Source organism: Pipistrellus hanaki (genome assembly GCF_964339955.1).
Source record: "Pipistrellus hanaki genome assembly, chromosome: 2".
NCBI lineage: Eukaryota > Metazoa > Chordata > Mammalia > Chiroptera > Vespertilionidae > Pipistrellus > Pipistrellus hanaki.
The window spans coordinates 174,732,819-174,748,571 of NC_140504.1; the positions used below are offsets into that span (position 1 = coordinate 174,732,819).

At 38.5% G+C, this 15,753-nt stretch overlaps 1 protein-coding gene across 6 annotated transcripts in view; it reads left to right on the plus strand.

Moving 5' to 3' along the window:
* MAST2 (microtubule associated serine/threonine kinase 2) overlaps positions 1–15,753 on the plus strand; it is a 137,958-nt gene that overhangs the window by 15,211 nt on the left and 106,994 nt on the right. For all 6 annotated transcript variants that reach the window (XM_084874484.1, XM_084874476.1, XM_084874478.1 and 3 more), the window contains exons 2-3: positions 4,881–5,028; positions 11,012–11,154. In XM_084874484.1, the coding sequence (XP_084730610.1) occupies positions 4,881–5,028; positions 11,012–11,154 (291 nt within the window). The remainder of the gene's footprint in view (positions 1–4,880; positions 5,029–11,011; positions 11,155–15,753) is intronic.

Consider the following 15,753-nt stretch of genomic DNA (forward strand, 5'->3'; position numbering starts at 1 on the left):
CTTCGACATTCGCAGACTACACTGGCCCCAACAGCCATGGATTTTATGGGGCACAGACTTCCTCTGGACCTCTAGATCCCCCTGCATGCGTTTCTCCCTCTAGTCTGGATCAAGACCTCACCTTTCTCTGGGCGAAATCTCACCTTTCCATGAGAAGGTGCCGAGCTCATCTGAGCCCATGTATTTGTGCTCCTTGGGTTCACAGCTGATCCCTGGGTGTTGTGGTTGTAGGATCCTAGGAGTTATCCAATTCTTCCTGATTGAAGGTAAGGCTAGGCTTCCTCTCACAGCCACTGCCCCCTTCAAGATGGCGTGGTGTCTGTGGCAGAGCCAGTCGCTCCAGAAGAGATTTCAGCAGCAGTGGAGGCTGCCCGGACAGGGGAGCCCAGTCCGGCAGTCCCCAGAGTCCCCTGGAATATAGCTGTCCCTCAGTCACATAGACACTCCCCGTATGTCCACACACTCTCCTTTCGTTCTCTCACACACTGTCTTGTAGCCTGCTTTCCTGTTGGCAGCCATCTTCGATCTCCCCGTAAAGTAGTTTAAAAAAAATAAAAATGTTTTTATGGATTTTTAGAGAGAGAGGAAGGGGTTAGGGGCGGGGTGGGGGTGGGGGGAGATAAACATCAATGGGAGAGATAAACTTCGATCAGTTGCCTTCTGTACTCACCCCGATTGGATTGAACTGATGATCTTTTGGTGCATGAGAGAATGCTCAACTAACAGCCATATAGGCCAGGGAAGAATCGTAGTTTTTAAATTTGATGAAGTCCAATTAGTAAATTTGTTCTCTTTAGATTTGTCTTAGTGTCCTAAGAAGTTTGCCTAACTCGTCGAAACTGGTTTGGCTCAGTGGATGGGGTTCCTGGTTCGATTCCAAGGGCATGTACCTTGGTTGCGGGCACATCCCCAGTAGGGGGTGTGCCAGAGGCAGCTAATCGATGATTCTCATCAATGGTTCTAACTCTCTATCCATCTCTCTTCCTCTCTGTAAAAAATCAATAAAAAAATACATTTAAAAAAAAAAAAGTTTACCTAACTCAAAGCTACAAATATTTACTCTTGTATTTTCTTCTGAAGTTTTTTTAAAAAATATATTTTTATTGATTTCAGAGAGGAAGGAAGAGGGAGAGAGAGATGGAAACATCATGATGAGAGAGAATCATGGATCGACTGCCTCCCGCAAGTCCCTCACCAGGGATCGAGCCCACAATCTGGGCATGTGCCCTTCACCAGAATCGAACCCGGGACCCTTCAGTTCCCAGGCAGATGCTCTATCCATTGAGCCAAACTGCTAGGGCTCTTCTAAAGTTTTATAGTTTTAGGTTTTATGGTTCGATTTATTATCCATTTAGAGTTAATTTTTGTATATGTTGTGTTTGATATACTTGAGGTATGGGGTCAAAGTTTTTTCCCCCGCATGTGGATGTCAAATAAAGGCTTTTTGGTAAGGATTAAGAGAATGGACTTAGAGCAGTATGGCACCTCATTTGACTCTTGGCAAGGTCGGCCAGGAAGAAATTGCTACAGGGTATAAAATTTTTTCACCTACTTAATTACCAGTCATATGGGGTAAGACAACTCCTAATTAAAGTTAACCAAAGGTTTTAGTCCGATAGACATATTTTTAGTGTGTAGACTCCTGTTTTCAGCTGTGAATCCTGTGCTTGCTTTGCATCATATTTTTCATAGCATAGTACAGTAAAAGCAGAACACTAGCCTGCGGATAGTTAGCCTGAGACTTGCTTTGCTAATGTGGAGGAGGGAGATGGTTCTAAGCCCAGAGAGGCAGGACTCTGTGAAAACTCCCAGGATGCAAAATAGCCCCAAGTTAGTACTGAATTAAAAGAGAAAGCAACACTCTCTTAGAATTGGAAGGAACATGTAGAGGTTGTATAGTAAGGCCACTTTTCACCTTTAAAATTTTTATTTGGCAATTGAAATGTGCATGGCATATGTTAGATGTTACTGCTACAGTAGATTATATTGATATATAATTTTTTCATGCTTGCTGCAATTCTGTCTCTTAAAAATCTCACTTAAAGAATATTGCAGTGCAAGTGAATTGACTTTATTATAGTGTTTACCAGGAACCTGCTTTCATTTAATTAAGAAATTAAACTAGTTGCAAACCTGAGTACTTTATTATCAATTTTGAATTATTTATGATATAATACAGCTGATCAATATATCTGTGTGCTGGTGGCAGCATATTGAAAGTTTTTTATCTAGTCTGGCAGTTCTCAAATGTTAGTGTGCTTCAGAATCCCATGGCGGGCTTGTTAAAGTATAGATTGTTGGTTTCCTCTCCCAGAATTTCTGATTTAGTAGATCTAGGGTAGGGCCTGAGAATTTGTTTCTAACAAGTTCACAAGTGAGGTTGTTGCTGCTGGCCTGGGAACCACATTTTGAGAATTTACTGCTTTAGCACCTGATGTTTTACTTTTTTTTTCTCTCTCCATATTTCTACTGGCACAATCCATTCCTTTTTAAGATGGCTTAATCACTGTAAGACAGTTCTTCCTTCTAACTAACCCTTCTGTTATTTTCATCCAGTAATTCTAATAATTCTGGCCTCTGCAGTAAGAAGATTACTCTTGTACAATGTAGGAAATAGCCCTCATGTAGTTGAAGAGAGTTATGAATGTCTCCTTCCTTCCCTTCTTTCCTTCCTTTCCTTCCTTTGCTTCTTTCCTTCCCTTCCTGCCCTCCTCTTTCTCCCCACTTTCTTCCCTCCCTCCCTTCCTTCTTGTTAAATGTTTATAGCTCCCTTAATAGTTATTGGAAAAGTACTGTAATTTGTAATTGTGCTACTATTTGCTATTGCCATAGCAGTGTTTTATTTGTAAACTTGTTTTTCCTTCTGTATCCCCAGGGTTGATAAGCATCCCACCAAGTCAGAAACCCGGAAGTCATTCTAGGTTTGATCATAATAATGATAGAAGCCAATCCGATCTAGTTTAAGCAGAAAGGAAGAGCTTATTATAAGGTCACCGGCTTATCCCATTGAACCTAAAAGCATGTAGTTTGACTGGATTTTGTAAGGAACTAGAAATGGGAACTAGAAAACTAAGAAGTTAGTATGGAAGTCATTAAGAAAGTTCTATTTCCCATGCCCTTTTTCTTTTTCTCTTGGGCTTTTTGTGGTTTTGTCTTTTTTGTTTAGTGCTCATATCCTCTCCCTTAATGACTTCTTGGATAAACTCAATAATGTTTTGCTATTTTTGGTGTGTATGTTCTGCTTTAAAAGCTTAATTGAGCAAATGAAGCAGGACAGAGAACAGTTCATACTGATTGATTCATATAAAGGTTTTCACTTTATATATTATCTATTCTGTTAGAAGCCTGGATAGTGGTTATACTGGAGGCAACTGGGGAAGTGACTGGAAGGGAACATAGGGACTTTCTTAGGCCCTTGGTTATGTCTTTAAAAAAACAAATATTTTAAAAAATTGATTTCAGAGAGGAAGGGAGAGGGAGAGAGAGAGAGAAACATCAATGATGAGAGAGAATCATTGATTGTCTGACTCCTGCACACCCCTTACTGGGGATTGAGCCTGACCAGCAATTAAATGTGACCTTCTGGTACATGGGTTGACACTCAACCACTGAGCCACACCAGCCAGGCTAAAAAATATTTTTAAATTGATTTTTAGAGAGAGAGAAAAGGAGAAGGAGAGGGAGAGGGAAACATGGATATGAGAGTGAAACATTCATTTGGCTGCCTCCTGCATGCCCCTTACTGGGGATTGAGATCGCATCCCAGGTATGTGCCATGACTAGGACAACTCCCACACTAGTCAAGGCTTAAAATAAGTCTTTAAAAAAAAAAATATATATATATATATATATATATATATATATATATATATATATTTGATTTTTTACAGAGAGGAAGGGAGAGCGATAGAGAGTTAGAAACATCAATGAGAGAGAAACATCGATCAGCTGCCTCCTGCACACCCCCTGCCCGGGATGTGCCCGCAACCAAGGTACATGCCCTTGACCGGAATCGATCCTGGGATCTTTCAGTCCGCAGACCGACGCTCTATCCACTGAGCCAAACCGGTTTCGGCTGTCTTATTACTTTCTAGATCAATATGATGCACTACTTATTTTGTTTATTTTAGCTTCCATCATAGAAATATAAAATATATGCCTCATTTGCCTTATTTTGTTTCAAAATAGTTTTTCATTTAATGCTGTTAATTAGGTGGGGTTTCTCCAAAATGTTGAATCTTGATATGTTGGACACTACTGAATGAGTAGGAAGAGCTATTGGGATGGAGTGGGATGGGCTAGACTAAAATAAAAGTTAGACTAAAATAAAGGCCAAGGTTTCATATTGTCTGTATTTTCTTCATACGTAATACTTTATACTTTTTCATGGAAAGCATGCATTTAGCTCTTATTATGGACATATAAAGAAAGCTCAAAGTTTTGTTTTACACTAATTGAATGCTGAAGGTGTTTCTAAGTTAGTATAACAGGTAAAGAAAGGCTTGTTATTCATGATTTTTTAAAAACTGAAAAAAACTTCTTCTTACTGGATAGAGGAAGAGTATGAAAAAAAGGAGAAGAGTGAATAAACAGTGTGTGTACTAATTATGAATATTACATCTTATCAAAATGTCTTATCTTGTGAGTTTCCTCCTCTATTTCTTGTATGGCATTTTATGATCATATCCACATCCTTATTAGCATACCAAATAGCTTTTAGTAAAAAATATATTTCTGACTTTATGTACTGAACAGGAAATAGAAAATGTTGGCATTTTTTAGCTATAATAATGAATACTGTAGAGATATTTAATATAAAGTTCTTAGACACTTTCAGAAAAGACATTAAAGACTTATGTTTTACTTTTTTCTTTTTGAAGGATGTTATATCTGGACTTAGTCCCCTGCTCTTCCGGAAGCTCAGTAATCCTGACATATTTTCATCCGCTGGAAAAGCTAAACTTCAACGACAGCTTAGTCAGGATGACTCTAAGTTACGGAGAGGAAGCCTGGCCAGTTCTTTGTCAGGTAAGTATCTATTTTGTTTTTTAAGAAATGTGAGACCGTGTTGTCTATATTTGAAGGTGGACCAACTGAATTGGCATCTTGACAGCTTCTTCTTTGGTGGTAGTTTTGTACAGAACACTCATGGCTAAGGCTGTATTCCTCTCATTTCTACTTCCTCTTGGTATCTCTGACCACTAACCTCCTGAACCTGCTAATATTTTTTGATTGACCAGTCACTGATTATTTCCTTTTAATATGATTGTTGCACTCTACTTACTTCTATGGACTTCACATCCTTTGCTTCTTTTGATTTTCTTTTAAATATATTTTATTGAGGAAAGGAGAGGGAGAGAGAGTTAGAAACATCGATGAGAGAGAAACATCGTTCAACTGCTTCCTGCACACCTATTGGGGATATATGTGCCTGCAACTAAGGTACATGCCCTTGACTGGAATCGAACCTGGGACCCTTTAGTGTGCAGGCTAATGCTCTATCCACTGAGCCAAACTGGTCAGGGCTTGACTTTCTTTTCTCCCCCATTTTGAAAACCCATTTAATGCCCATAATGTCTTCCCACCTTTTCCACTGAAAAGTTAAAAAATACAAGGGGGAAAAAATTAACAAGGAAGTCATGTTCCAAATAGGAAGCAATTAAAATGTGGCATAATTTTAAGCAATCAATAGAGTGTGATAAAAAGAGAATCCATGTCATTCCTGCTAAATTATTAGATCAGTAAAGAAGTAAATATAATCCTGCCATACTTCTTGGCTTAAGAGTAAACAGTTTCCAGTCGGGACCGGTTTGGCTCAGTGGATAGAGCGTTGGCCTGCAGACTGAAGGGTCCCGGGTTCGATTCCGGGCAAGGGCATGTACCTCGGTTGCGGGCACATCCCCAGTGGGGGGGGTGCAAGAGGCAGCTGATCGATGATTCTCTCTCATCGATGTTTCTAACTCTCTATTCCTCTCTCTTCCTCTCTGTGAAAAATCAATAAAATATATTAAAATAAAAAAAGACTAAACAGTTTTCAACATCTTTTTATTTTTGTTCCTTTTTAGGGCTGTTTTCGTGGCTTTATCTTCTCATTTGTCTATTGACATTTTAATTTTGTCAGACATGTATTTGATCATAAAGAGCTGCTTCTTATTTAATTTTTTTGTAGCATTATTCTCTCTCTTTTTTAATTGTTCTCTCTTTTTAAATATATTTATTAATTTCAGAGAGGAAGGGAGAGGGAGAGAGAGATAGAAACATCCATGATGAAAGAGAATCAGTGATCAACTGCCTCCTGCAATGCCCCACACTGGGGATCGAGTCTGCAACCCGGGCATATGCTCTGACTGGGTGGGAATTCAACTGTGACTTTCTGGTTCTCATAGGTCAATGCTCCACCATTGAGCCATGCTGGCTAGGCATTCTGTTCTTCTTTTAAAGATGTGTTTATCTTCTAATTCTCTGTAAGTAGATTTTTGATTTTTGTATTAAAACTTTTTAAAAAGGTTTTCTTTTCTTTATGAATCACTCTTTTTCTTTTAAATCCTCACCTGAGGATATTTTCCCACTGATTTTCAGAGAGAGTGGAAGAGAGAGGGAAAGACAGAGAGAAATATCGATGTGAGAGAAACACATTAATTGGTTGCTGTTTTATGTTGTTTGTTTTTCTCAAATTTTTTCAATTCTTGGTACACTTCAAGCCCTGTATGTCCAAATGGGTATCTTCTGCAGTAGGTATCTTCCCCAGCAGGCCCTTATTTTGAAGAGAGATAAAGATATGATACTAGCTAGCCTTTGTGAATAGGTAAGTTAAGCTAGCTTTCCTTTGGAATATATAGACGAGGAGTAGGCAGATCATCTGGAGAACTTGGCAACATTTGCAGACAGAAGGCGGGCAGGCTCTTCTCTGGGCTTTTGGAAATTTTGAGCAGATCACCATTATTATTTTTGTGTGTGTGGAGGGCTTTATGGAAAAAGCCCCTCTCCACCATTTATGCATTTATTTTCTTCTCTTGCCTATTTGCCTTTAAAGAAAACTTTTTTTTTTTTTTCCAATAAAGGACACTTCTAGGGTTTCCATATTAAAAATCACACAGGCTTGCCAAAACTGGTTTGGCTCAATGGATAGAGCATCGGACTGTGGACTGAAAGGTCCGGGTTCGATTCCGGTCAAGGGCATGTACCTTGGTTGTGGGCACATCTCCAGTGGAGGGTGTGCAAGAGGCAGCTGGTTGATGATTCTCTCTCATCGATGTTTCTAGCTCTCTATCCCTCTCTCTTCCTCTCTGTCAAAAAAAAACACAATAAAATATATTAAAAAAAAAATCACACAGGCTTTTGAAGTAAGATACTTTTTATCAGGTTAGGAATCTTGACTTCAGAGATTTTAGCAAGTGCCATTTTAGCATTGTTATGTAATTTTTTTGATTAATTGTAAATATTTTTAATATATTCTTAAATAATCTAGGAATTACTTCTCTGTTCTATTATTATATAATTGTTTGTTTATACTGTATCTCTACTAACGTTTTTATCCCTAATTTAGCAGGCATATGGCAGTATATTTGTAATATTAAAAAGGGAACCCAATTTCACTACCATCCTCTAAAAAATTAAGTTCTTAAGAAACATTTATTTATTCATTTATTTATTTGCAGCTTTCTTTATATTTCTGTTACACAGTAATGAAAATATATGAAGAGTAAACCATAGTAGTACTTTTTATCAGCCCAACTTCACATTCATCAGAGCTTTCTTTACTTAGCTCCTCATTGCTTTCTCTGTCACTGTCTCTGCTGCTGTTTTCTTTACTATCTTGATCATGTTCCTGAAGATTTTGAGCTTTCTCCATCAGCAATATTTCTTTTATTATTTTTTATTTTATTGATTTTTTTACAGAGAGGAAGAGAGAGGAATAGAGAGTTAGAAACATCGATGTGAGAGAATCATTGATTAGCTGCCTCTTGCACACTCCCTACTGGGAATGTGCCCGCAACCAAGGTACATGTCCTTGACCGGAATCGAACCTGGGACCTTTCAGTCCGCAGGCCTACGCTCTATCCACTGAGCCAAACCGGTTTTGGCAGCAATATTTCTTCAATAAGTAAGAAAAACTCTTTGGTCTCAGGATTTTTTGGTACGTAGATTAGGATCATCTGACATAATTATGTAGCCTAATGGTAGTCTTGGGTCATTTCTGCTTTCAGGAACCTGGGTACCGGCAGAGGGAAGACAAAGTGGACTAGAGTTGTGGGAGGAGAGACTGGTTTTTGTGGCTCTGGGTAGAGAGCTGAAGAGATAGCCGCCAGGATCTCTGTGCTGAGTCCCTCTCCCACACTGCAGATACCATCTTTCTTCGAGGAATTTTTAAATGACTTGAAATTCTTATTTTGATCCTTATTGAACCCATAGTTTAGTAGGGCATTAAAGAGTTTTAATAGGATATGAAAAACCCCATGATAAGGCAATACTAGATATTGGGACGTGTGACTTGTTCATGCCCTCCAGAGGAACATTAAAAAAAACCCTGACAGTCCTGGGTATATAGCTCAAGGATGGTATGTATGAGAGGAAGAATGAAGTAGATGGAGACTCCTTTTAAAGTCTAAATTGTATGTCTGTATATCTTCTGTGCATATAAAGAGTAAAAAGAATCCTCCTTGAACTGCAAAAAGAGTGACTCAGATGCTGATGGCCTGAAATAAGGTATTTGGCATTTGTGATAGGTGTAAAGACACTAGAAGTAAAAAGACATAAATTTTGCTAGTCCCTGAATGATGTTGGTCTGAATGAGGTTGATGACTGAAGAAGACAAGTAGATATTTATGAGAATTATTAGGAAAGACTTGGGGGCACCATACATCAAAGCCCTAAACCAGCTACTAGCTTTGAAGACTGATTCATTGAACACCACAATAGTTCCTGGACCCATTAATTGCATCACCTTAGGCAAATAACAGCATGTACCTTGTTGGGCTGTTATCAATAGTCTATATTGCTGCATGTTCTATAGTATATTTGCATAAATATCCAGATTGTTTACCTTTGTGTGAATTACTAGGCACTGAGCCTCCTTTTAAGTCACTCTTTGAGGCAGAGGCTATAGGAAAAAGGAAAAAGTCCTTAATCATTACTTTCTTCTGTTTCCCTCCCTCCAAACCCACTTACATATATTACATTATACACCAAGTGGCTAAATTATTATGATCTCTGAATGCATAATAATCTGACCACTCAGAGAGTGTGTGTGTGTGTGTGTGTGTGTGTGTGTGTGTGTGTGTGTGTTAGAGGCCCAGTGCATGAATTCATGCAGGGGTGGGGTCTGGCCAGCTTGGCCAGGGGGAGGGGACATGGGCGCTTGGCCAGCCTGCCTGCCGGTTGAACTCCTGGTGAAGGGGACAATTTGTATATTAGCCTTTTATTATACAGGATATACACTGAGTGGCCAGATTATTATGTGTTCAGAGATCATAATAATCTGGCCACTCAGTGTATTTCAACATACATTTAACAATTATTTAAAATATATACAAACTTTTTTTTTTTAAATGGCATCATATGCTACATACTTATTGCATTTTTCACTAAATATAATAGGAACTATCAAGCATTTTTCTCTTAATTAAATGTTGAGCTGCTCATTATTTTTAGTGGGTTTAGTATTTTATTATGTGGAAATATTATAATTTCTTTAACTTGTAATGAACACATTTCTATTATTATTTTGGTGAGAATCACTAAGATGAACATCCTGGTGTATATATATGTATTTTTTTTTTTTTTACTACATTTCTACAAGTGGAATGCTGGGTCCAAACATATTCAAATCAACATTTTTATAAGTTTTGCTAAATTGCTCTCTAAATAACTTGTCAGTTTTGTTTGCAATAAAAGAGTATGTAGTAGAAAAAACAAAACAAAATCTTCTTTTGCTTATATCTTTATTCTAGTGGTTATTTCCATTACGAATAGAATTTTGCCAGGAAGAGAAGTATTTCCAAGTGAATTGGGTGATCAAGATAAGGCCAGTTGAAAGTGCAGGGCATAAATTGAAGGTTAGTGAGGAAATGGGAATGGAACACCTGAAGGAGATAAGGCCAGAAAGATAATCAATTTATGGAGGATCCTTTTAGTATTTTTAAAAGTTTGGCTTAATTCTTTAAACAGTCAGCAGTCTTTAGACATTTTTAAGAAAGGGAATGACAAGACCACATTTGCTTTGGTTAGATCACTACCAGCAACATGAAGAACGGTGTGGAGGAGGGGATTGAAATGAGACTTGTATCTCAATTAGAAAATCATTGCAGTTCTAGATACTCAGTCTTTATTAAGTGACTTTCTTTTTTCTTTTTTTTTTTTTCTTTTTTTTTTTTTTTTAACATATTTTATTGATTTTTTACAGAGAGGAGAAGAGAGGGATAGAGAGCTAGAAACGTTGATGAGAGAGAAACATCGACTAGTTGCCAACCAATGTACATGCCCTTGACGGGAATCGAACCTGGGACCTTTCAGTCTGCAGACTGACGCTCTAGCACTGAGCTAAACCGGTTTCGGCTAAGTGACTTTCTTGTAGTCTTTCAATGGGATTAAGGTAGTCAGTCCTGGCTGAACTCATGGAGTCTTGAAAGAGCAGTGTAGATTCAGTGTTTGCCTTCTGGAAACCTAAGGGCTAAACTAGAAGACTGACATGTTGCATTGAGTTGGTGAAAAACTAAACAGTATGGAAAAGAATGGAAAACTCCTAGCCTGCTAGGTCAGGTCTCAGAGTGAGGGGTAAGAGGTGGCATGGTGGTAGATATTACAGAGAATTTTAAATAGTTAGTATTCCATTTGGAATTCTCACCACCACCAAGACAGTTAGAATTTTTATAGGGCTATAGATTCTGAAATGGATATGGAGGAACTTGACTTTGTTTTGGATCAATACACTTTTATCCAATTGATATCATTATATTTTTCATTAATTAATTAAAATAATTACAGGTATATTTTCTAAACCTTTTATTTGAAGGTAAGCAGCTGCTCCCCTTGTCCAGCAGTGTGCATAGCAGTGTGGGACAGGTGACTTGGCAGTCTTCAGGAGAAGCATCAAATCTGGTTCGAATGAGAAATCAGTCTCTTGGACAGTCTGCACCTTCTCTTACTGCTGGTTTGGTAAGTGTTAGTAAAGTGGGTCCCTCGCTTTATGAATAAATCATTGATTGTCATTTGTCGTTGCCACATCTATTCTTTCCTTTTTAGGATTTGAGTAGTTTAATTTCTCAAAGTGAAGAATAGAAAAATAATGGAATTTAATTGAATATATTCTGACTGTTCTCTTATACTGTCACTGATACTAATTATGTACTGAGAGTTATGAAAAATTCAGTATGAAGAGAGGGGTCCCAGCCCAGGTTTCCAGTGCCAGGAAGAGAAGTCTCCATAACTTTTGGTTGGAGAGACTAGCAGGGATGGTTGCTGAGGGTTCCTGGAGTCCCACGTGTTCTTAAAGGGCTTGTTCATGGACTTTACTTGGGCTCACTCCCTCTGAGCTTCAGTTCTGGGGCAGTAGTTCAGAAGGCACCAGAGACATATGGGAGGAACTGAATTGTCTGGCATCAGGTCAAGAGCTAGAGGGGCAGCTTTCTCACCGACAGAAGTACTGTCAGAGGCCACTGTTCCTTTTCTGAGACCTCCCCCAACAAAGCCAGCAGACAGGAGCCATATCCGACTCTCCATTAGCCTGCCTATTATGGTTTGTCCCACTCTGATGATTCTCAGAGCCCCCACCCAATTCCACTTTTGGACCCACCCAAGCTGTTTCAAGCAGCTTTTCCATATGAACAACCTGCCTTGGCTCATGCTTCACACTTACCTAAAATTTCTCTAGTAAGCAGCATATGGCTTCAGTGTACCTCATATGTTTCTCTAAGTGACCCCGGGCCCAGCACTAACTGCAGCTGGCCATAGTTTGTAGTTTGGCCTCTCTTGGGCACCTCCTAGCCTAGCACAAATAGCAGTTATGTACAGATCCCTTTGCAGCTCATGCCAGGTGGTCTCAGGTAGAACATAGGCAGTGGCTGAAACCTGGTCTGCAACTCCAGGAGGCCCAGAATCAGTGCATCAGGTGGACAGCTTCATACTACATAGAAGCATCCCCAACCACCTCCAACACAACACACTTAAGCGGGAAACTCAGTGGGAACTAGAGCCTCACTGAAGTAAGTCCTGCTCCGTGGACTGGGCCCCTCCACAATGGTTGCAGTCAGTCCTCACAGCCCATCAGCCTGGGGGGTAAATTCCTCCCATTGATGTGCCAACAGCAATCAAGGGTCAACTATAACGAAGGTTATACATAGCCTACACATCAGGGGTAAGGAACACACACACACACTTGGAGTGCTCAGCTCGGGTGAACTGGAAGGCCATGCCACTGGACCTACAGGATACTTAATATATTGGGCCACTCTACCAGGCATGGGAGACATAGCAGCTCTACCTAATATATATCAATAGAAACAAACACAGGAGGCTGCCAAAATGAGGAGACAAACATTTCTCAAATAAAAGAAGAGAACAAAACTCCAGAAAAAAAAGAACTGAACAAAACTCTGGAAAAAACTAAATAAAATGGAGACAATCTTCTAGATCAGCGTTTTTCAACCGCTGTTCCGATGCACACTAGTGTGCTGCGAGATGTTGCCTGGTGTGCCGTAGGTGCAGACAAGACAAGAATTTTATAATTTTTCACTATTTTGTTTACTTAATATTTCATAATAAAGTAATTATAAAATACTTTCTTTGTGTTTATTTGATTCCTATTCAAGAGAATTACTTTATATATAGTCAATATAGGCACAGAGTTAAATTTTTTAACATTTTCTAATGGTGGTGTGCCTCGTGATTTTTTTCATGAAACAAGTGTGCCTTTGCCCAAAAAAGGTTGAAAAACACTGTTCTAGATGCAAAGTTCAAGACACTGGTTATAAGTATGCTCAATGGACTTAGGGAAAGAGTAGATGAATTTAGTGAGAACTTCAACAAGAGATAGGAAACAAAACAGAATCTATACTAATAAAAGCATAATATGATAATTAGACCAAACGACCTTCCAAATGTCATTCCGGACAAAGCCATGGTGGTGGAGGCCAAGACAGAGGCAGTTAGGGGTAATCAGGCAGGCAGTGGAGCAGTTAGGGGTGATCAGGCAGCAGGCAGAGGTGGTTAGGCTAGGCAGAGTTGGTTAGGGGCAATCAGGCAGGCATGCAGGCAGGCAACCGTTTAGGAGCCAGCCCTGGATTGTAAGAGGGATATCTAACTGCCAATTTAGGCTCAGTCAGACATCCATGAAGGGTTCTAGATTGGAGAGGGTGCAGGCTGGGTTGAGGGATAACCCCCCCCATCCTGTGCATGAATTTTGGGCACTGGGCCTCTAGTTCAAAAATAAGAAAGAACTAGTCAGAAATGAAGAATACATTGGAGTAGATAAAGCAAAGTATCAAATTAGATATTTGGAAGATAAAGAAGTGGAAAATATCCAATCAGAACAACAACAAAAAAATAATGAGGATAGTATAAGGTGCCCTGGGACTTTAAGCATGCCAACATTTGCATCATAGGGGTGCTGGAAAGAGAAGAGAGAAAGCAAGAAATTGCAAATCTATTTGAAAAAGTAATGACAGAAAACTTCCTTAACCTAGTGAAGGAAATAGGTATACAAGTTCAGGAAGCACAGAATCCCAAGCAAGATGAACCCAAAGAGGCCCATACCAAGACACATAATAATTAAAATTGCAAAAACTGCCGAAACTGGTATGGCTCAGTGGATAGAGCGTCAGCTTGCGGATTGATGGGTCCCAGGTTTGATTCCGGTCAAGGGCATGTACCTTGGTTGCTGGCACATCCCCAGTGGGGGGTGTGCAGGAGGCAGCTGATCTATGTTTCTCTCTCATCAATGTTTCTAACTATCTCTCATTTCCTCTCTGTAAAAAATCAATAAAGTATATTTTTTTAAAAATGGCAAAAGCTAAAGACAAAGAATCTTAAAAGCATCAAGAGAAAAGCAGTTGGTTACCTACAAGGGAGCTCCCATAAAACTGTCAACTGATTTCTGAACAGAAACTTTGCAGTTCAGAAGGGATTGGCAAGAAATATTCAGTGATGAAAATCAAGGACCTACAACCAAGATCACCCAATAAAATTATCATTTAGAATTGAAGGACATGAGCTTCCTAGATAAGAAAAAGCTAAAGGAGTACATTACCACCAAATCAGTATTACATGAAATATTAAAGGGCCTTTAAGAAGAAGGAAAAAGAAAAAATACTAACAATAAAATGGCAATAAGTACATATCTATCAACACTTGAATCAACAAAATAAACTGACAAGCAAACCAGAAACAGATTCATGGATACAGAAAATATTTTGGCCTGGTCAGTGTAGGTCAGTGGTTGAGTGTCGACCCATGAACCAGGAGGACATGGTTCAATTCCTGGTCAGGGCACATGCCTGGATCGTGGGCTTGATCCAGGTAGGGGGCATGCAAGCGACAGCTGATTGATGATTCTTTCTCATTGATGTTTTTATCTTTCTCCCTCTCCCTTCTCTCTGAAATTAATAGAAACATATTAAAGAAAAAGAAAATATTTTGACAGTTGCCAGATGGGAGGAGTGTTGGCAGGGATGAGTGAAGAGGTGAAGGGATTAAGAAGTACAAATTGGTAGTTACAATCTAGTCATAGTTACAAAAGCAAAGTACAGTATAGAGAATATAGTCAATATTGTAATAACTATGGTGTCAGATCATTATGAGATTTATTGGGATGATCACATAGTAAGTTATATAATGTCTAATCACTGTGTTGTACACCTGAAACTAATATAATATTGTATGTCAACTAAAATTCAAAAACAAAAAATTTAAAGTAAAACAAATAATTATGTTTGTCCTTTTGTTGTTGAGTTGTAAGATTTACTTATTCTTGATACGAAACCCTTATCAGACCTATGATTTACAATTATTTTTTATTCTGTATATCTTTTCACTTTCATTATACTGTCCTTTGATACATAACATTTTTAAAGTCAAATTTATTTATTTTTTCCTTTTGTTGCTTGTGCTTTTGGTCTCATATCTAAGAATTCATTGCCAGATAACAGGTTAGGAAGATTTACCCTTATGCTATTTATGGCTTTAGTTCATATATTTACTTCACTGATCCATTTAAAATGAACTTTTGTATAAGTAGCGGGGGTGTCCAAATTAATTATTTTGCATGTTGTTATCCATTTGTTAGATAGTCTTAAAAACAGACATCTGAAGTAAAGGAGGTCAGTTTTAGAACTATAGATCTGGATTTGGAAGCTATGAAATAAGTCATCATGGAAGAAAATGCAGAGAATGAAAAGGAATATAGGGAAACATGAACAATTTCTATGTGAAAGGGCAAATAGTATAAGATAGTGAAGTATTCAACTTAGTAAGGATTTTAGGAGTTTAGGTCACTGCCTTTTAACTTGAGAATCGTACTATTTTCTTTTTTTATAAGAGGAACATGCCACCTAGTGTCATTTCAGAGGTAGGAGAGTAATATTTTATAAGAGACTTTAAAAAAGTTGGGAGAGTTTCATGAGATTGAACAGACTGTTAGCAGCTTAGTTGCTTATTCTCAAGAAAATTCTTAAGAGAGAAGCAAAAGAATAGACTAATTATTTTGTCTGAACAAATTGGAGCTGGATTTTAGATTGTTAAACATTTTAATTATATCTTCTG